This window comes from Sinocyclocheilus rhinocerous, unplaced genomic scaffold (genome assembly GCF_001515625.1).
Source record: "Sinocyclocheilus rhinocerous isolate Xijiao unplaced genomic scaffold, SAMN03320098_v1.1 scaffold461, whole genome shotgun sequence".
NCBI classification, from domain to species: Eukaryota; Metazoa; Chordata; class Actinopteri; order Cypriniformes; family Cyprinidae; genus Sinocyclocheilus; species Sinocyclocheilus rhinocerous.
Genome location: NW_015624123.1, coordinates 696,934 through 719,151, shown reverse-complemented (window position 1 = coordinate 719,151; position 22,218 = coordinate 696,934). Strand labels below are relative to the sequence as shown.

The window sequence follows — 22,218 nt, the reverse complement described above, 5'->3', positions numbered from 1 at the left end:
TCTCTCTGTGTGTGTGTGTGTGTGCGCGTTTTTGTGACAAATGAGGACATAAATTTGTATAATGACAAGGGTATGACATAGGTATTACAAGGAGAAGGTGACTTTTCAGGACATTACCCTATGTCCCCACTTTTCAAAACGTATATAAATCACACAGAATGGAGTGTATTGAAAATCTGAAATAGCACAAAGTTTCCTGTGAGGGGTAGGTTTAGGAGGTAGGGTTGGTGTAGGGCAATAGCACATACAGTTTGTACAGTATAAAAACCATTACGCCTATGGGATGGCCCCTCATTTCACAAAAACAAACCTGTGTGTGTGTGTGTGTGTGTGTGTGTGTGTGTGTGTGTGTGTGTGTGTGTGTGTGTGTGTGTGTGTGTTTGTAGGGGCTCCTCTGCTCCTAAATAAGCAAACTGTAAGTATCAGCATTCTGCCAGATCCTCTCACAGATGAAACACAATAGGCCCAGTAAAACAACAGCACAGAGATCCAGCAGTACTACAGCAGAGAATGAGGTACTTCACTCAGCGAACCCAGAGTTTGAGCTCTCAATTCTACTGAACTCATTACATGAAGAATCACAATTATTATGATCTTCCGATATAATAGTGCTCTTCCTCCGAGAACTGAACAAGGGACTGTTTACATGACACCATTTTCAACTAAAACTGGAAAACTTTGTATGCGTTTTGCCCATTTATCTACACAACAACAGTGTTTTGGGAGCCTAAAAGTGCAAACTTTTGCAAACGGGTTTCAAAGTGCAAGTTCTACACAAACAATATTGTTATCATCTCCATGTAAACTATGAAAACGTGAATTTGTGAAAATGGTGATGTCTTAGGCATGCATATTACATGTGCAGTCTATAGGAATGCATATGTGCACAGGTGTGTATTGTTTCTTAACAAAGTGTCATTGCCACTTTTTATAGTCTTGCATGCATAATAAAGCATTTTTTTGTTGTTTTTGTGGAACTGAACAAACTGAACAAGGATCATTTTGACAATGTAGTTGTCTGTACATGAAACATTTCAAAAGCGCAGAGGAAAAACCTTCCCATTTTTAGTTGTTTATAGATGTTGTTTTATAAACATAGCTTAAATATTTTCATCTGTCAATAGTGGAAATCACAGGTTGATGCATTTAAAAGGATAGTTCAGTCAAATATAAAAATTCTGTCATCATTTACTCAACCTTATGTCATTCCAATCCTGTATGAGTTTCTTTCCTCTGTTAAGTGCAAAAGAAGATATTTTGAAGAAGAATGTTGGAAACCAAAATGTTGTTAGTAGCCATTGACTTCCATCGTATTTATTTGCAAGAAGAAAGAGATTCATACAGGTTTGGAACGCAAATAAATACGATGGAAGTAAATGACTACTAACAACTTTTTGGTTTCCAACATTCTTCAAAATATCTTCTTTTGCACTTAACAGAGAAAAGAAACTCATACAGAATTGGAATGACATGAGGGTGAGAAAATTATTACAGAATTTTCATTTTTGGGTGGACCATCACTTCAACTCAGTGTCATCACAAAGTTAAACAGTAGGAGTTTGTTATACGTACGGAGCCCCGCACATGACATGCAAGAAAAAATAAATAAATTGTGCGCACGATTTACTAATTCGCTCCCTCGATGTACTAAAACGTGCACATGATTACTATTTCGTTCCCTCGATTTGCTAAATCGTGCGCACAATTTACTAATTCGTTCTCTCGATTTATAAATCTTGTGCACGACTTAGCAAATGGAGGGAACGAATTAGTAAATCGTGCGTACAATTTATAAATTGAGGGAACAAAATAGTAAATCGTGCACACAATTTAGCCTACTATTTTTTTCCTGCATGTCATGTGTGGGGCTCCGTATATACGAGCTGTACAGGTATAAAGGTTTTAAACGTAAATATTTAAAACATATTGTTTCATTTACATACAACTCATATCTGAAGAGCCTGTTCAGTATTGCATTAAAATGTACAATTATGCATTTGGCAAACACTTTTATCCAAATCAACTTACATTGCATTCAAATTATACATTTACATTTTATCAGTTCTTGTTTTCCCTGGTAATAAAACCCACAAACCCATTGTGCCATACTCCACTGTTCAAGCTACAGGAAAGACTATTGATTGTTATTTAAGTTATAATAAATAAACACTGATAAATGCTGTTGTCCAATTTAATCTAATAATAGCTTAAACCTCTTAAGACTGTGCAGTACTGGACAGGATCTTCAGCAGCATTGCCATGTTCTTTCTATAGGAAGCATGAGAGTCATGTCTTGTCTGAGAGTGACTTGCCTGAGAGATTTAACAAGCTTAGCCATATTATGAGCCCTGATAAGAGTCTCAGATCAGGAGAGCAAAGAGTGTTTTAACCATCTATTTGCAATGTGCATTTAACATCATCTTACATCTAATTAACTTCTGACTTTGATATTGCTTAAAACATTTGACATTTTATTTATTTTTCCTTACTTTTATATTAGGTGAGCCTTTTAAAGACACGGATTGTAAGTAATGATGTCCCTGCACAGCATCCAGCAGTGAGCAACTAAACAAAGCTGTTACGCTAGAGACAGAACCAGAGAGACAGAGCGAGTCACGTGAGAGGGAGTTTGAGGATACGGGTAGGAAAGGCACTGTAGTGGCTGGTTGACGTTTGGGATCAGTTAGACCAGTGATCTTCACTATTTTTTTCACGAGAGCCGCACTTATAGGACAAAGTTAATAGGAGAGCCACTTTTACTGCAAAGTATGAAAAGTTACATCCAGTCATAAATAGCATGTCTGCTTCTCAATCTCTCATCCCTGAACATACAATATGCAATGCAATACAAAGGGGTTTATTTTTAAAAGTTATTTTTTATTAAAGTTATTTGCTTCTACATGTCCTGCTTGTTTTTATTGTTTTTATTAAATATCTGTATTGATCATATCATCGCATTATTTACTGTCATCTGCCATGCGAGCCACACATCAAAGCTTGGCGAGCCGCGCAATGAGTAACACTGAGTTAGACTCATCAGTCCTTAATCCAGTAACTCTATCTGGCATGGACATGTGCTGAGCACAGACATACGCAAACAAACACACACACACACACATAGACAGCAGCGTTCACGATTCACCAGTCACGACTGAGGTATTCTCAGCACATGCTACTTATCTTGCTTAATAGCCGCTGGATTAATTGTACTACAGCTAGTTTATGGAAGGTGTGTTTTCTGAATTTCTGGCTGATTCACAACAATCCAGCTGCATTTAGATTGTTAAGTCTCATCATAATAATAAGAGTCCAAGGCTTGTGCCAGGAAAAACAAGTAATACAAGATGCATTTGAGATCATCAGACATCAATTAATTGCCAAAGGGCTTGTATTCAAACAGCAGGTGAGATTCAGTATGATACACATCTTAAGATCAGCTTTAAATTATTGTTTTATTTCTGCTTTTTGTCACAATACTAATGAACCAGGCTACAAAAATAAATATTTATGAATATCCATGATAATAATAATAATAATTTTTTTAATCTCGAGATTCTCTCGGTTATCATCCAGGACTCAACCAGAGTCTTTTAATATTAATTAATATTATAATTAATTATTATTATTATTATTGTTATTGTTGTTATTGTTGTTGTTGTTGTTATTATTAACAAAAATTGTTACAATATTGTTTAATAGTAATATTTACAAAAATAATTTGTTGCAATATGTTTTTAGCTGTTAAGCCTAAATTATTACATATTTATCTGATAATTAATGGCTGTTATGTTAGACAATTCACTGTATTAGAGTAATATCAGACAAGCAAGAGTGTGCTATGGCCACAAATTCAGGATCTGACATTGCAAATTCAAAAGATGTGTCCAAGCTTCTATTACTAATTCAAAAACATCATGTTAGAACTAGCAATGACAGCTTTCACACAGAACACGCTGCTTTTCCATTTATGCAAGCATGTCCTGGCATTCTAAAAACGCAATGCTTTTTTTTTTTTAAGTTAAAAAAAACTTTTTAAAATCACATTTTTTGACTTTTTTTTATTACATTACTCTTTGTCTTGTGTTTCTAAACTGTGTTAATCTACAAGGCAAAACAGCAAACGGTAAACAGTTCAATAAATAAGAAGTATTATTACTTACATTTAAGACAAATAATTGCCAGTTTGTCTGTTCAATGCTTTTCCAACCAAAAAGGCCACAGCAGATCCGTTTCAAAATACGGTAGTGTATTTTTTGCCTGAAGAAGAATAACAGCAAGAAAACATACCAGCTGGTGAAAGACCTGACCAACACAAAGCAAGGGCGAACACCAACCATACAAGACAAGGACGGTAATTGTCTGACTGTAGAACAGGACATCCTAAAGAGGTGGACTGAGTACTGTTCAGAGCTGTATGGCTATGAAACCAAAGGAGATCAAGAGGTACTGAATGTCCCCCCAGCAACCGACAATGACAACTACCCCATCCTTCGCACAGAAGTGGAAGAAGCAATGGAGGAAGCAGTGGAAGTCGGCGGGAGTGGGTAACGTCCCTGCGGAGTGCAGAGCTCATGCAAGCAGGGGGAGATGCCTTGATAAGTGCCCTACTGAATATCTGCAACAAGATCTGGCAGACAGGAGAACGGCCCAAACCATGGACCCAGTCTCTCATCATCATCCTCCCTAAGAAAGGCAATCTACATACAACTTTGCCAGAATTATCATACCATCAGCCTTATAAGCCACCCAAGCAAGGTCACGCTAAAAATCCTACTGAATCGATTGAAGCCGCAAGCGGACAAGATCATCGCTGAAGAACAAGCGGGCTTCAGACAAGGGCGCAGTACAACAGAGCAGATCTTCAACCTTAGGATAATATGTGAGAGATACCTACAACATCAACAAAACCTTTACCACATTTTTGTGGACTTCAAAAAGGCGTTCGACAGAGTATGACATGCAGCACTATGGGCCACCATGAGGCAGTACAACATGATCAAAATGATAAAAAACCTCTATGATAAGGCCACCTGCGCGGTTTACCTCAACAGCAACATAGGGGACTGGTTCAGAACCACAGTTGGAGTAAGACAAGGCTGCTTGCTCTCCCCTACACTCTTCAACATCTTTTTAGAACGAATCATGGCTGATGCATTGGAAGACCATGAGGGGACAGTCAGCATAGGAGGCAGGACAATCACGAACTTACGTTTTGCAGATGACATAGTTGGCCTGGCAGGGAAGGAAGAAGAGCTGACTAACTTGGTGGAGCGCCTTTACAAGATCTCTACATCCTATGGTATGCAGATCAATGCGGAGAAGACTAAACTGATGACTAACAACAACAAAATTGGCTTCACCACTGACATCAGGATTGGCGGCGAGAAGCTAGACAGTGTAAACCGTTTTAAATACCTGGGAGCTATCGTCGCGGATGAAGAGTCCAAACCTGAGATACTCGCCAGGATCGCCCAGACCACAGCGGCGCTGACAAAATTAAAGACCATCTGGAGTGACAGGAACATAGCCCTCAGCTCAAAGATCAGACTGATGCGCTCCCTAGTCATATCCATATTTTTATATGCCTGTGAGACTTGGACACGAACAGCTGAACTGGCAAGGAAAGTTCAGGTCATGGAGATGAGATGCTTCAGAATACTCCTCGGCATCTCCTACAGAGATCACATCTCCAATGAAGAAGTACGTGACAGAATTCGGCAGACCATTGGGCCATACATATGATGATGACCTCCTGACAGTGGTGAAAAAAATGGAAGCTGAGGTGGTACGGCCATTTAATAAGGTCATCAGGACTTGCGAAGACAGTCCTGCAGGGCACAGTGCCAGGAGGGAGGAAGAGAGGCAGGCAGAGAAAGAGATGGGAAAACAACATTCAGGAGTGGACAGGCCTGACGCTGGGCGAGACCTTGAGAAAAGCTGAGAAGAGGGAGGAATGGAAGGAGCTGGTTGCCAGAGCATCTGTTGCGCCCCAACGGTCAACCAGACTAAGGGACCGTGTGAGTGCGAGTATTTTTCCTACATGAGTTGGTGTTTTTGAACAAATCAGTTGAGTTAATGATTCAAAGACTCATTCAATCAGTTTCATTTGAACGCCACCTATAGTCACTTGTTGCCACCTACTGGTGTATGTGTGCTTGAATAGATGAACAATAGTATGTGCATAATGACATATTGCAACGTAAACACAGGTAATGACACTTCCTGTGTCATTGTAAACCAAATGGCTTAAAAAACATAAAAAAAATTTAAACAATTTTAATTCAAAAAACACCAGTAGTTTTGCAATACAGCAATACAATAAATGCAATACAGTTTGTACAGTATAAAAATCATTATGTCTATCGTAATCGTAATCAAATGGTTGAAGAATGCAAAATGAAAAAAAAGAAATATTGGCATGACTATTTTAAAGACTTGCATGTCATTCTGCTCTGTTACATCACAAGGATTCAGAGTAGAGCAAGCTCATGGACTTACAGCTACAACCATGATGGGATTCCAGCATTTCTAGCCCCCATCCTGAGCTATGATCAGGTAATGCAATGTCACGGTTATATTTAACACCATCATGACAGACATAGTAATAGTCTTAAGACAAGTGGTAAACAGTACAACACAAAGATGTTTATGATGCTAACCAGGAATAGAATGAACATAACAAATAAACAAATCCTGTGGATGACAGAAATGACATAGCTTTTGACCTTGGTTATACTCACACAGCACACAGGTCACACAAGCTAGACAAGTCATAACCCTCACACACACACACACTACAGGCATGAAGACTATCTGACTCATAACCTCATTGCAGGTCAGGAAGAAATTCAAATTTTCCCATTATGTTCATTATCCTTCACTAGTAATTGTCACCCACAACTTTAATAATAATAATACAAATATTAACCTGTAACAGTTTATTTGAAGCCTGTACATATAATATATTACAGAGGTGTTCATAAGATTTTATAATACACATTATAATTCAATGCATTTATAAACATCTGCAGACGATATATATTCTTGGTTTCACCTTGGGTATAATGATATAGGCTAACAGCTGGATGCTGATTATATTCTATAATACTCTGTAAAGGTACAACAATTAATAATGAAGTATTAAAATGTACTGCACTATATCTGTAGTTCCATGTATTCAATAAAAATATACAACTGATTAAGATGTATTATAAAGCATTTGCGGCATTATGCATACATAATGCGTTTATATGCATTGTATATAAAACTTCAAGTATGTGTTACATTAATCACTTATTATAGCAGTCATCATACTGCATAATGTTCAGCATAGACAAATGATTCTGCTAAATCAATAAATGCCTAAGTCATTTGAATTTGCAGTAGCGTATATTTATAGATAGAAACTTGATGAAGTGAGTTATTGAGTTTGAGGTGTACAGGTGCGTTTGCTGCGCTGAAAATAGGTACAAGTAAGCAGATATTTAGGGAGCAGGACAGTGAAGCAGATATAACATTTCACTCATTGTATACAAGATCCGCAACACAATAAAAGCTCATTGTTTGGTCTGCAAGCAAAATCCAGCGCGCGAGTTCATTACACGAGAAAGACACTACTGTATGAACTGTTTATTATGGACTGTCAAAGCAACTTTATGAAATGAACTCAAAAGCTGATCGTTTTGTCGTTAAGTTTCACAACGATAGAAAAGTCTGACTGTTCTTATTCTTAAAACTCGTGATAAATGTAACGGCAGAAATGAATGACTGTACTTACTCGGTCCGGGTGGATCAGCTGTGCGCTCGGATCAGCTCTGACAGCTTCACACACACCACCCCAATGGCCAATGAGAAAGTGTGAAAAGCCCTTTTAGGGTGTGTGTGTGTGTGTGTTTGAGAGAGAGAGAGAGAGAGAGATAAAAATACCCCCTTGACTAGGGAAACATTCCATTCTAAGGGGTAACAGCTCCGTTTATTAAACAGATTTTGGTCGCACTGATTTATTTATTTATTTTTTTCCTGCTAATTAAAAAGTTTTTCACATGAACATGAACAGCACAATGAGGAATTATATCATATAAAGCCGTTGCGTTCTACATGGAGAGGGTCGCCCCCTCATGGTCGCAATTATGTTGACATCACATGACGGAGTTTCTAATAAATAATAACGGAGAAAAAAAACAAAGTAATTTGTTAGTAAACAACATGTCAGTAAATGCAAAACCACTGGTACTACTGGGATGAACGAGGGCCAGCTAAACATTAACAAGTGGACTTTTAATTTTAAACTAAATGGAAAATTCAGTGAAAATAATGAATTAACTCGCTGACCCCTCCGCATTAGATTGCTTGGGAATGGCAGATGTCATTCCATGTGACTGAATCAATTTATGGCCATGTGCTATTGTATAAAAAAAATCATATGCAATTATACTTTGGCATGACTGGTCCCAGTTGGCCATCTTCCATAATTGTGGTCAGCAAGACACTTTGTGGTCATCTTGGCTCTTTACTAACAGCATTAGATTAATCAAACAGAAATTGTTATGCGGATCAAGAAGGTGGCAAACAATATTGAAATTGCTGTTTTATTACAGAAGTGTCAGTATAAAGAAAATGGTCAAATGTGCATTCAATTACAAATTTGATTTAATTGTATTAACTTGAAAGGGCATAATGTCATAACTACACTTAATCTCAGCCCATTTAATTACAAACAGGCACTGTTGGCTCTGGTTTGTGTCTACCGAAAATTCATCAGGAACAGAAAACATTAAAACTTCAAACAATTTGCTCAGAACTTAAAACATTGCATGCGGTTAAAAATAAGCAAACACTTGCAATTGATGCCAAAACAAACACAAAACAAGGCACAAAAACATCACTATAAGTCAACTTTCAAAAACAACTCCAAGGTAGCACACTGAAACTAACTGGAAACATCAAACTTACCTGTTAGACAATCAATTGTGCTGCAACATACACAAAATGTCATTATTAGAGAGTTGTCACACGTGAAAAAGACAAATTCTCATTCCTCCTCACCACTGTAAACACATGAATAAGGTGATGGTACATTAAGGAGCAAGAGCTCCACAAACAGCTGGACTTTTTAAGGGCATTTGTTTCTTTTTAGCAGTACCAGTAAAATTGTACATTTCCACCAAAATACATTTTTGCACCTCATTTTCATTAGACAAAATCGTGATCTACAGGTTAAGGTGTTGCACTTTACTCCATTATAAAATAAAAAAAAATCAATTTAACAGAATAATTCTCTGTGCACCCCTGACTGGGTGGGAGGAGCCTGTCTAATCATTTGACTCCACCCTCTTCACTCATCTGTCATTCATCTTCACTGTTGCAGTCTGCCAGGGAAGGATGGGCCAAAGCTCTGCAGGCAGAGATACGATGAGCTGGATTGAAAGTCAAAAATTGCTGTGTGGAAAGGGAAGTTTCAAACAAGAAAAGTTATTTATATGTGTATTTTGTGTACCAGTCACTAAAATCTCGTATAGAAATAAATACCACTTACAGACAGCAGGTCATTCTCCTCATGGGCGAGACTGGGCAGTAGTTGTTTTGTAGGCTTTTTCTCAGCCCATGTAGGGCTGTAGCAGACAGGGCTTTCTATGGGCCAGTCCTCCTCACCCGGCAATCCAATGACCCTGAGAGAGAGCGAACATGCAAGACCACAAATGACAACAAACAGGTGGAGTTGTTGGTTGCAATAACACTAACTGGGATTTGGAAATGCAAAGTATTTTGACTCACTCAAAGATCTTTTGCAGCTGCTGGATCTCTGTGAATCCACGAAACAAAGGCCTGCAGAAAAGGTGAGAGAGAAAGATAGGACATCTCAGAATTAGAAAAGTTGTTTGTAAGAAGTTGAAAAGAAGTCTCTTATGCTCAGCAAGGCCGCATTTATTTGATCAAAAAATACAGTAAAAGCAGCAATGTTGTGAGATATTATTGAAAAATATTTTCAAATACAATTATTCCAGTGATGGCAAAGCTGAATTTTCAGCAGCCAATAATCCAGTCTGTAGTGTCACATGATCCTTCAGAAATCATTCTAATATGCTGATTTGCAGCTCAAGAAACATTTCTTATTATTATTATTATTATTATCAATGTTGAAACAGATGTGCTGCTTAATATTTTTGTGGAAACTTCATACATTTTTCAGGATTCTTCAAAGAATATAAGTTCAAACGAACAGCATTTATTTGAAATAGAAATATATTGTAACAGTATATAAATGTTATTACTGTCATTTCTTAAAAAAAAAAAAAATCTCACTTCTAAACCCAAACTTTGGAACAGTAGTGTATGTCAAGTTGTGACTTGATGTCCATTGTATAAAATGTCTCTCTGAGCTCTGTTTTGCTCTCACCTTAACAGAAAGAGCTCTGCAAAGATGCACCCAGCACTCCACATATCCACTGAAGACATGTAACTGGACTGCAGCAGGACCTCTGGAGCCCTGTACCACAGAGTCACAACCTACACAGATTCAAATACAAATACATCACATGCAGTAGCTCACTACCACCTCACTTATTTCTGTGAACGTCAATCTGAGCTCCATACACATGGGGTGAGGGCGATATGGTATGTATATATCCTGGCTAAACCGAAGTCTGCAATCTTGACCTCCCCTCGACTGCTCACGAGCACATTGTCTGGCTTCAGGTCCCGATGAATGACGGTGTTAGTGTGGAGGAAGTCAAGTCCGCTGAGCAGCTGACGCATCACATCCTATATAAAGAGAGAAAAAAAACACATGAATCTATGCTCTAGTCTTTAATTTATTCCATACAGTGTGACAATATGCTGCTTCATTGGGGCATGTTGTCACTAAAGGTGTATGTATTCATTCTGTATCTTCTTTAATGGGCTATCATGGTGGCAGTGTACAATGACTTTTTTGTAGCAAAGACTTTCAGATATGTGACCCTGGACCACCATTACCATTAAGGTTACATTTTTTGAAATTGTGATTTATGCATCATCTGAAAACTGAATAAATTGATCATCAGTTAATTGCTTTCTATTGATGTATGGTTTGTTATGATAGGACAATATTTGGCTGAGATACAACTATTTGAAAATCTGGAATCTGAGGGTGCAAAAAAAAAATAATAATAATAATAATTTGAGAAAATGGCCTTTAAAGTTGTCCAAATGAAGTTCTTAGCAATGCCTATTGCTAATAAAAAATGAAGTTTTGATATATTGACAGTAGGAAATTTATAAAATATCTTCATGAAACATGATCTTTACTTAATATCCTAATGATTTTTGGCATAAAAGAAAAATTGACCATTTTGACCCATACAATGTATTGCTGGCTATTGCTACAAATATACCCCAGCGACTTAAGACTGGTTTTGTGGTGCAGGGTCACATATGTCTATGCAGAAATTGATTTTCAAAAAGAAACCCTTAATAGTAAAATTGTGAAAATAGCCCAGGTTTTCCCTATTACTATTTTATATGAAAGATGAAGTCACTGCAAAATAAGAGGAGCAAAGTTAAAACCTTGATTTTGTCCCTGGCCAGGCCTTTTTCTGATACTTTGCTGAGAAATGTGGTCAGATCCTGATCGATATACTCAAACACCAGCGTCAGGTCAAACTTCTCGTTTTGCCATCCAGCTGATACATTCAGCAACCTAAAGAGAAATGTCATAATACTCAAACTGAAAATTCATTATGCTATCAAAACGTATGTGGCATTTTTGACCGTTTCCATACTCACTTGACTATGTTGGGGTGGTTGAAGTGCTCTATTTTTCGCAGAAGAGCCACTTCTCGTATCACGAACTGAGGGATGCCAGACTCCGGCTCCTCGGGGATGTTGAGTCTCTTCACCGCTATGAAGCGCTGCTGCCCGCGTCTCTCTCTGGCTTTGTACACTTTCCCGTAGGCGCCCTGGCCGATTTCTGTCAAGATTTCATAATCTGAGCTCCCCCAACAACAGCTGTCATCCATGTTTAGATCAGATCAGTCTGACAGAGCGTGTTACTGCAAGAGACAAAAGTCATTGGGTGCTGAATAAAAAGATTTAGAAAATCGGACAAAGCTTTTTAAAACGCTTTCAACTCTACCTTGGACTGTATGGCTTAAAATAACTGTTAAATAAAATAATGAATAAACACCATAATTAAATGTAACAAATATTTATGAATGTTGATTTTTTTTTTTTTTAAATGACCCGTCGACATAAGATTTGTTCGTAAACTTAAAAAAAAAGTTTGCACATGGTCTTACTGAGATTAAAATTAGTTTGAAAATTAAAATTGAGCTGACTTGGAACCTGTATAATATTTGACTTTTCCACTTAGCTTCAAGAGACCCAACTTCAGAAGCCATCACCGGCGACGAGATTTATCCAAAACACAAAGATATACATCTCGCATTAAAATGGTGTTTATTGACAATTTATCTTAATTAATACCGCGGTAAGCGTGCACGTTGTGACACTTGTTCATATGGCTATACGTTCTTTCGAAGATATAAAACTATAATTAAGTACATTAACTTACCTTTTCTGTCAGTGTCATCCAAAACCTTGAGCAAGAAAATGATTGCCAACTAATTTGGATCAATGAGACGGATCAATAAGCGTTGTTTGCCATGATTTTAATAAAACCTCACAACATGCAGGGGTGTGAGATTTGCATCTGCAAAACCAACCAATGAGCAGCCCAGGATTTTTTTCTGGTTATCCCCCATCTCATGTGATGTCAACTATTCAAGAAAACGTATTCCCAGGTGAAACGATTTTGTACATCTATGCACTGTGAATGTCAGCAAAAATAAATCATATACTGTATAAAATAAAATAAAATAAAAAGCCTGTACCATGCAATGACATTAGACATTTTAAAAATGCAAAATATGTAATATTTTTTAACAATTTTGTTAAAGGATAATTATTTTTTTCCAGCAGGGTAGATAAGAAAAGAGACATTTATTAAATATAGTATCTGCCATTTTGAGACTTGACTTTCAGCCACACTGCCCCCTTGATTTTAAACCTGATACATACCACACAGTGATTTGTTGAAATGAACATTTATTCAGTATGCACAAGCATCCATTGTATATTAATAAGTACATTTATAGGCATATTTATACCAGTCTGAAATATGACTGCAACTTAAAAAGGCAGAAAAACGCACAGATAACTGTGCAGATGACATCATCAGAGAGCGTCTCAAATATATAATTTGAGAAAGATGCATGTAAACCCTGTATACAGACCTACAGGCCTATATCCACAGTAATTAATCAATTCTAAGTGCAACTAAGATTTCAGTTGATGGTTACAAAACCCCCAAAATACACAGTGCCAAGCATGTCTTCTGCTTTTTACACAAACCTTTCAAAAAGAAGGTTAATGGGAAAACTCAGCATTTTTTTACAGCTTACAATAAAACCATTTAAATTAAATCAACTGAATCGTATTCATTTCCCTTTTAAGTGCATTAAAACTAGATTTGAATTACTGTATAGTTGAGTTTTAAACCAGTAAGGCACTTGGTAAACACTTTGCCAATAAAATAATTTTAAAATGATTAGGTACAAATACAGTGGCGCATTATTGTTAGGCAGTGCAGTGGTTATTAATCACACATATCCTACATTTGTTCTTCTCCAGAGCCATATCTGATATCTCTGGGAATGATTATGAACATTATGCACTACTGATACTTATTCTTTCTTCTTGTTGTTGCCATTCTTGACTCTCTTGGCGAGACCAATGGCATCCAGGTGAAGGTTACGGTTCAGGATGACAGAACCACATGTCAGCGCTCCTGTCAGCGCTCCAGCAAAGCCACAAAACAATACATCCTGGCCTGTAAGCAAAGTCCAGATTTGAAAGAGAATTGTGATAAACCATAGCACTTTTCACATTCTTCATTCTAAACATCAGGTACTATCAGCTAAAACAAATACAAAAATGTAAGGCATGGAATGTACCTCGAAATCTACTTTTGGATGGCATACATACGAATTTGCATAAGACAAACTCACCAGTGAGGAAGAGGTTTTTAATGGGCGTCTGTGGTCTGATGGTGGCGTTTAGTTCAACATTGAAGCGAGCAATATCATGATCAATGCCATAGATCTCTCCTTCAGGAGCGGCAATGTAATGCTGATTGGTGATTGGGGTGCCTGCATCCACATATTCAATCTACAGACAGAGAGAGACAAAAAAAAAGGAAAAAAACACACAAAAAGGGTGTGTATTACTTGATGAGAGCAGGACCCTGTTTAGAGAGTTCATACCCTGTCCTTGATCTTAGGATAGATCTCAGTCACTGCCTCTAAGATGTTGTTGATGATCGCCTCCTTCAGCTCCTTATAATCTATGCTTCTGTTCTTTACTTTGTCATCTTTCCACTCTTCAAACCATGCATAGTTAGCAAAGCTAACAACAGACACGGTGGATTTACCTGTAGGTGAAGCATATTTGGATTTTAATTTAATAAGTTATTTTAGTGGAGAACCTTCAACCACACTGCATTCCTGTTGTCAAATGCGGACAAGCTCAAAACACTCTGGACTATAATTACAGGTTTGTCCACTTGTGATGAGATGACAAAAATCTTAACTCCAGATTTGAACAAGACATCACTTTATCTTCTCATTGTATATTAATAAGTACATTTATAGGCATATTTATACCAGTCTGAAATATGACTGCAACTTAAAAAGGCAGGAAAACGCACAGATAACTGTGCAGATGACATCATCAGAGAGCGTCTCAAATATATAATTTGAGAAAGATGCATGTAAACCCTGTATACAGACCTACAGGCCTATATCCACAGTAATTAATCAATTCTAAGTGCAACTAAGATTTCAGTTGATGGTTACAAAACCCCCAAAATACACAGTGCCAAGCATGTCTTCTGCTTTTTACACAAACCTTTCAAAAAGAAGGTTAATGGGAAAACTCAGCATTTTTTTACAGCTTACAATAAAACCATTTAAATTAAATCAACTGAATCGTATTCATTTCCCTTTTAAGTGCATTAAAACTAGATTTGAATTACTGTATAGTTGAGTTTTAAACCAGTAAGGCACTTGGTAAACACTTTGCCAATAAAATAATTTTAAAATGATTAGGTACAAATACAGTGGCGCATTATTGTTAGGCAGTGCAGTGGTTATTAATCACACATATCCTACATTTGTTCTTCTCCAGAGCCATATCTGATATCTCTGGGAATGATTATGAACATTATGCACTACTGATACTTATTCTTTCTTCTTGTTGTTGCCATTCTTGACTCTCTTGGCGAGACCAATGGCATCCAGGTGAAGGTTACGGTTCAGGATGACAGAACCACATGTCAGCGCTCCTGTCAGCGCTCCAGCAAAGCCACAAAACAATACATCCTGGCCTGTAAGCAAAGTCCAGATTTGAAAGAGAATTGTGATAAACCATAGCACTTTTCACATTCTTCATTCTAAACATCAGGTACTATCAGCTAAAACAAATACAAAAATGTAAGGCATGGAATGTACCTCGAAATCTACTTTTGGATGGCATACATACGAATTTGCATAAGACAAACTCACCAGTGAGGAAGAGGTTTTTAATGGGCGTCTGTGGTCTGATGGTGGCGTTTAGTTCAACATTGAAGCGAGCAATATCATGATCAATGCCATAGATCTCTCCTTCAGGAGCGGCAATGTAATGCTGATTGGTGATTGGGGTGCCTGCATCCACATATTCAATCTACAGACAGAGAGAGACAAAAAAAAAGGAAAAAAACACACAAAAAGGGTGTGTATTACTTGATGAGAGCAGGACCCTGTTTAGAGAGTTCATACCCTGTCCTTGATCTTAGGATAGATCTCAGTCACTGCCTCTAAGATGTTGTTGATGATCGCCTCCTTCAGCTCCTTATAATCTATGCTTCTGTTCTTTACTTTGTCATCTTTCCACTCTTCAAACCATGCATAGTTAGCAAAGCTAACAACAGACACGGTGGATTTACCTGTAGGTGAAGCATATTTGGATTTTAATTTAATAAGTTATTTTAGTGGAGAACCTTCAACCACACTGCATTCCTGTTGTCAAATGCGGACAAGCTCAAAACACTCTGGACTATAATTACAGGTTTGTCCACTTGTGATGAGATGACAAAAATCTTAACTCCAGATTTGAACAAGACATCACTTTATCTTCTCCTTTTCTCTCTACCTGGACTTCTTTCTGGCCAGGTTGAGTCTTTGGCAGAAGGTGAGGCCACAAAAATAATAGGGACCTTTTTACAAGATTCTTCCCTGTTCCCCTTCATGTAACCGTCTATCCTGTAAGAACAGCAGACATGAACACAAATGAGAGCAGTGCTGATGTTACAGTGGACATAGGTTTAGAAATGAACAAGCACTTGCATAATATTTAGTAAAGGTAGGTTCACACTCACAGTTCATCCAAATTGTTCTCAGGGAAGATAAAATAATTGTCTGCTTTTAGGCCCAACTCCTCTTTTGTCCCATCCACACCAATGAAAATACTGAGACCACCATCTCCATGCTGCACCATACTCAACTGTTTCTGGATCGCTGCACAGCATCATCACAAAAAAAAACATTTTCAACTATAATTATAAGTAGCACATCAGGTAGCTCTTTGAGAATCTTCTTCCTAAAAAGCAGAATAAACGTAGGCTCTCTCTCACCAGACATAGTCTGCACATCTTTGGGCAGGAGACGTTCGTAGGTATTGAAGATTCCAGCATCTGAAATCACGAGGGGAGCGTGAACATGCACCTCTTCCTGCCCCTTCAGAACACTCACACCTGCATCAGTGCCAACAAAACAGCCCAGTCATCAAATCCTGGCTTTAAATTGTATCATTTCTAAAAGGTAGTGTGTGAAGTGTGAAGATGCCTTAAGTGTTACCAATAGCCTCTTTCACGTCATTGAGGAGTATGCGGTTGACAGGTGCTCTGACAAGCACTGCACCCCCTGCCTTCTCAATGATGGGGATCATGTGGTAGGCGATCTCACTAGCACCACCTTTTGGGTACCAGGCACCATTCAAATAGTGGCACAAAAGCAAACTGTGCAAGGAAAAGCTTGCATCTTTGGGCATTTTACCTGTTTAAACACAAACACAAAAAATGAAGAAGGTCAGTAGCTGCTAGAAATAGAGAGGAAACACATGAAACCACAAATTTTCAGTCAAGTCAGAGAACTGGATCATCTCACCGTAGGTCCCAAAGATGTAGGACATCACAGCTCTCAGATCCTTATTCTGTGTGAGCTCACTCACCACATCCGTCAGGCTGCGGGACGCATAGCGGAAGAATGAAGAAAGGCGACTGGCCAGGCCTGTGCGCACCAGGAACTTTGCGAGAGGAGTCGGGAGGAGCTTCAGCAGGACCATGAACCATACGCCATTTGCAACTTTCTGACAAGAGCATTAAATATCAGCATTAAGTGTTGTGTTTTACTCCGTGTCTCCATGAAGCTTCAAAAGTGGATTTCAGGTCTAACCAGTTTCTAAGTCTAGTCTTTGTAACGAATGAAATGGTTAATAGTTAATGAAGAAATGGTTAATGAAGGTGATGTAAGCTCATGTGCAAGCATGCAGTGCCCTCATTCCCCCTTTAGAGAGCAGTCGCAAGCCCTTGGATGAGTGCCTGTCTGTGGATATGATTGTAGGGGAAAGGTCATGCAAACAGCTACATACAGTTATAAAGACATTTCAACTTTTAACTCCTAAGCACATTCAAATCCTCTAGATTTTCAGAGTACTGAATGACTAAATCTACACTACCGTTCAAAAGTTTGGGGTCAGTAAGATTTTGTAAGAAATTAATACTTTTAACCGTAAACACCTACTACAAATCACTGCTTTTCCTGTAAGAGACACTGAAAACGTTAAAAGTCTTACGGACACCAAACTTCTGAATGTTAGTGTATATTCTAATATAATATGCGGTACTTATGAACAGCATGTGCAGTGACACCTGACAGACAACTCCTAAACTTACTAAACACTATCCTTGTTTCTCACCTTGGAAAGTCTCACATATTCATCAATGGCCTTTTCCTCCCCTGGGAAGCACTTCTTCAGTTCATCAATGTAGCGTTTCTTTCCACTGTAGATGGGGTATATGCGCCGATTTTCTGGTGGACCCAGGACCACTTTGTCAAAGGGGTTCTCCAGCGGGTCCCACTGCAGCTGCCCATTGGTCAACTGGTCAACCACACAGCGAAATGGCTTGTGATCCAGTAGTTCCCCAATATAGTGGATACCTGAGTTAGGGGGAAAACATTCAGGTCACCAAAAACCGACCTTGTTTTAATAAGACTCAATAAATGTGCTTATCTTTGCCAAAGCAAGACATGATAGGGTTTTAGGCAGATTAATACTGTTTTATCAGGTTGATCCTTTGTGAAGTACAGAGGTCTTTCTCACCAACATCAAACTCAAAGCCTCGCTCTGTGAAGGTGTGACAGCATCCTCCAGCCCGGTCATGTTGCTCCAGAACCAGAACCTTTTTACCCACTTTAGCCAACAGGACAGCAATTGCCAGTCCACCAATCCCACTGCCAACCACTACTGCATCCAAGTCCTGAGGGACCTTACTGGCCAGAAAGCCTGGATGTGGAGTTAGACTATTAGGTGTTTCATAAAAACAGATGCATATGGTCAGTAAAAGGTAGTTTACTGTACAGTTAAGATTTTAACTTACAATTATGTTAAACATAAATACGTCGTCAGTATCAACAGTAATGCGCAGGGTCATATTTTTAACTGACCTATTTCAAGTTTGATCTTTACATCCTTTAATAACCTTATTGATATCACAGAAGAAATGGTCCTGTTTTTGTTGTGTAACACTGGATCTGCTCTTTTAAATAATGCTATTAAAGTCCTGTGCTTGCTTGGAAAAGGTCATTTTCATAAGTGTAAAGTTACAGCTTCTAAACCAAATTTTATTGCATTTTGCTCTGAATTAAAAAGTTTTGCTGAATCCCTCTGTAAGTTAAAAAGAAACAAAAAAAGCAGTTAAAACATCAAAAAGATGTTTTGAATCATCTGTGAATTGAGATATAATGTTTAGATGAGCTTTCCTACCCCCTACTTGAGTCAAAAAGAAAAGTAAAAAAAAAAAAAAATTTTAATTTCTCTTCTTTATATTATTATTTATTTATTAATTATTATTTAGTTTTTGATATAATTGTTAATGTATTTTATTTTTATTTATGTCGTTTTATCTTGATGCTTGCTTTTTTTAATCTTATTCTAAATCCCTCGTAACAGGTTGTTTGTTCTTGATCATTGCTAAAGGCTAATTTCATTGGAATATAACAATATGTTTTCAAATGTCAAATGTTACTGGCAAAATGTTAATAAAAAAATTAAAATATAAAAATAAAAAATATATTTTTTAACTGACCTTGTTTCAGGACTTTGTTCTTCAGCTTTCTATCAAACACCATGGTCTTCAACGGCTCGCGCGTGTCGATTGCAAAAGGATTCGGTCCAGAAGTTCCCAACACATATTTAAAGAGAATGGCTACTAAAACCAACGAAATTACGACGACAGCGATCCACATATTGTGAAGCGCAAAGTGTTGTCATGTGCTGACAAAAAACACTTCCTGACACCACTACCCAATTTAAAAGGTGTTTAGTGTTGACTCCTCCTCCGAAGGCGATGCGGACCAATCACAAGGTTTGTTTTTAAATGACGTATTGTTTGCGGAGAGAAGGGCAGTTTTAACCAATAAAATGTAGACTATAAATGTACGTTTAATATTATAATATTAGAGATTTCGAATACTAAAATCGAACTACTTCATCGTTCCGTGTAAAATAACGTCTAAACGGAATGTGCTTTCGTCTTATTAAGTACACTGCAATAAACCAGACAAATAAATGCAGCAACAATGAAAGGTGCTCTATCAGTTTGCTGATCATTTGTACACAAATGTCTGAGCAATGTTTAAATCATTTATTTTGCCACCAAATTTCATTTTTAAGAAAACAAGTATGTTAAGTAAATTAAGTAGGCTAGTAAAACATACACAGCCTTGTTTTATACAGTAGACAAGGTGTATATTTATAGCTTCATTTACAATGCAGAATGGCATGATATATGACCACTAAAGATAGCCTATTACAACTCATGATTCATTCACAGGAAATGACAACAGGTTTAAAGTTTGAAGCAGGTTTTAGCATTTTTTGAAATATAAATCTTTTGCTGGCTAACATTAAAATGTCTTCACTGTAACTTTTGATCAATTTAATACATCCTTGCTGAATAAAAATATAATTGATTAAAAAAATAAAAATAAAAGCGCCATGTATTAATACCATGTACCATGCAGAGTTGTTCAAATTAACATTTATTTAGATTATACAAGCATATACAGACCGAGAGACAAAGGAAAAACACAAAAAGGGTGAATAATACAAGATGAGAGCAGGAAATAAATGTGATTTCGAGACAAAGACCCTGTTTGGAGAAGAATGAAGAAAGGCGACTGGCCAGGCCTGTGTGCACCAGGATCTTTGCGAGAGGAGTCGGGAGGAGCTTCAGCAGGGACATGAACCATATTCCCAACTTTCTGACAGGAGCATTAACAGTCAAGGATATACATTTTATGTTTTTCATGTCTCCATGAAGTTCTTTAATGTGGTTTTGCTCTGCAAAAGAGGATTTCATTTCTAACCAGTTTCTAAGTCTAGCCTTTCTAACTAATAAAATGCAATCATAAAAGCATCAAACAACAGAACTGAAGGTGACATACATAAAATAATGTATAGTAATGTAAAATAATATATACATAAAAACTGACTTTCCAAAATAAATCTTGTGGTCAGATCCTGATCAATATACTCAAACACCAACATCAGGTTACACTTCTGTTTCTGCCATCCAGCTGATATATTCAGCTAAATATCATACCTGTAAGGGTGGTTTAACTACAGTGATTCAGACTGTAGGACTGCTGGATGACAAAAGAAATGTTAACAGAATGATAGTATAAAACTGTACATTTCTTGTCTATTACCACTCACCACTACTTAAACCAATGATGGAAATAAGCCGTTACAAAAGCAACATATATGGGAGAGCATTGCTTTTGATTGATTATATTGTATAGGTAGCACATCAATGTTAATGTTGAATCAAGACTAGTTAGCACATCATTTATAATTGGTTATAAATGGTTTAATAATAGTATTTCATTATGGCTACACTTGAATTGGATACAAAATAGATCAAGGATGATAAAACTTATACAGTTAATTGTACCCAGCATGTACTAAGAAGAGAGCCCCAGTGAAGAAGAGAGATTGCCATTTTTATCCCTTCCTTGACCAAATGTGAGACATATAAACTGACCAATCAGCAATCAACCGCTTTTCACACCGTGCTAAATTTGTGACAATTAGCAGACCCCCTTGAGATAGTGAATTGGTGGGTTTTTGTTAAATGTGAGCCAAAATCATCACAATTAAAAGAACCAAAGACTTAAACTACTTCAGTCTGTGTGCATTGAATTTATTTAATACACGAGTTTCACAATTTGAGTTGAATTACTGAAATAAATTAACTTTTCCACGACATTCTAATTTATTGAGATGCACCTGTACATCTTGGCCTACAGACCTTGATGACTATCAGCATCTCTGTCTTCGGAAATCCCAAATGGCCCTTTTGTTACTCAAGATATGTTTGGGACAGGAAAACAAATTATTTTGATAATTTTCAACCTTACATACTCAAACTGAAAATTATCTCCAAAAATGCTCTAAAAATTTCAACTTTGACCTTTTAAATACTCACTTGATTATGTTCAGGCGACTGAAATGCTCTATATTTCTATTATTAAAAAAAATAAAAAAATAAATCATATATTTATGTATGCTGAGAATTCTAACCTAACATACAAGTATATAAATCATAAATGTGACCATGGACCACAAAACCAGTCATAAGGGTCAATTTCTTGAAATTGAGATTTATACATCATCTGAAAGCTGAATAAATAAGCTTTCCATTGATGTATGGTTTGTAGGACAATATTTGGCCGAGATACAACTATTTGATCATCTGGAATCTGAGGGTGCAAAAAAATCTAAAAACTGAGAAAAATCGCCTTTAAAGTTTTCCAAATGAAGTTCTTAGAAATGCATATTACTAATCAAAAATTAAGTTTT

The 22,218-nt window shown here is 37.2% G+C and overlaps 3 protein-coding genes and 1 long non-coding RNA gene across 5 annotated transcripts in view; all 4 read right to left on the bottom strand.

Moving 5' to 3' along the window:
* Positions 1-7,841, bottom strand: part of LOC107738031 (supervillin-like) — a 36,010-nt gene extending 28,169 nt beyond the window's left edge. Inside the window, exon 1 of the mRNA XM_016549707.1 lies at positions 7,778-7,841. The gene's annotated coding sequence lies outside the window, so the exon portion shown is untranslated. The remainder of the gene's footprint in view (positions 1-7,777) is intronic.
* A 1,587-nt stretch (positions 7,842-9,428) lies between these two features.
* Positions 9,429-12,010, bottom strand: LOC107738149 (cyclin-dependent kinase 6-like). Its single transcript, XM_016549861.1, has 7 exons — positions 11,764-12,010; positions 11,545-11,677; positions 10,594-10,761; positions 10,397-10,506; positions 9,775-9,825; positions 9,540-9,668; positions 9,429-9,438 (listed from the first exon to the last, which is right to left on the bottom strand). The coding sequence occupies exons 1-7, from the start codon at positions 11,994-11,996 to the stop codon at positions 9,429-9,431; spliced, it is 834 nt and encodes a 277-aa protein (XP_016405347.1). The 5' UTR covers positions 11,997-12,010.
* Positions 12,011-13,075: 1,065 nt separating this feature from the next.
* LOC107737871 (uncharacterized) lies at positions 13,076-14,659 on the bottom strand. Of its 2 annotated transcripts, XR_001639838.1 has the most exons (4): positions 14,588-14,659; positions 14,301-14,467; positions 14,046-14,205; positions 13,076-13,867 (listed from the first exon to the last, which is right to left on the bottom strand). It is a non-coding gene; the product is annotated as an uncharacterized LOC107737871 (long non-coding RNA). The 2 variants fall into 2 exon arrangements; XR_001639837.1 differs by lacking the exon at positions 14,588-14,659 and having other exon boundaries at positions 14,301-14,572.
* Positions 14,660-14,680: 21 nt separating this feature from the next.
* Positions 14,681-19,660, bottom strand: LOC107737865 (putative all-trans-retinol 13,14-reductase). The gene is made up of 11 exons (XM_016549501.1): positions 19,442-19,660; positions 18,457-18,639; positions 18,052-18,293; positions 17,241-17,442; positions 16,932-17,129; positions 16,709-16,828; positions 16,454-16,592; positions 16,228-16,337; positions 15,855-16,021; positions 15,600-15,759; positions 14,681-15,421 (listed from the first exon to the last, which is right to left on the bottom strand). The coding sequence occupies exons 1-11, from the start codon at positions 19,599-19,601 to the stop codon at positions 15,276-15,278; spliced, it is 1,827 nt and encodes a 608-aa protein (XP_016404987.1). The 5' UTR covers positions 19,602-19,660; the 3' UTR covers positions 14,681-15,275.
* Between the last annotated feature and the right edge of the window lie 2,558 nt (positions 19,661-22,218).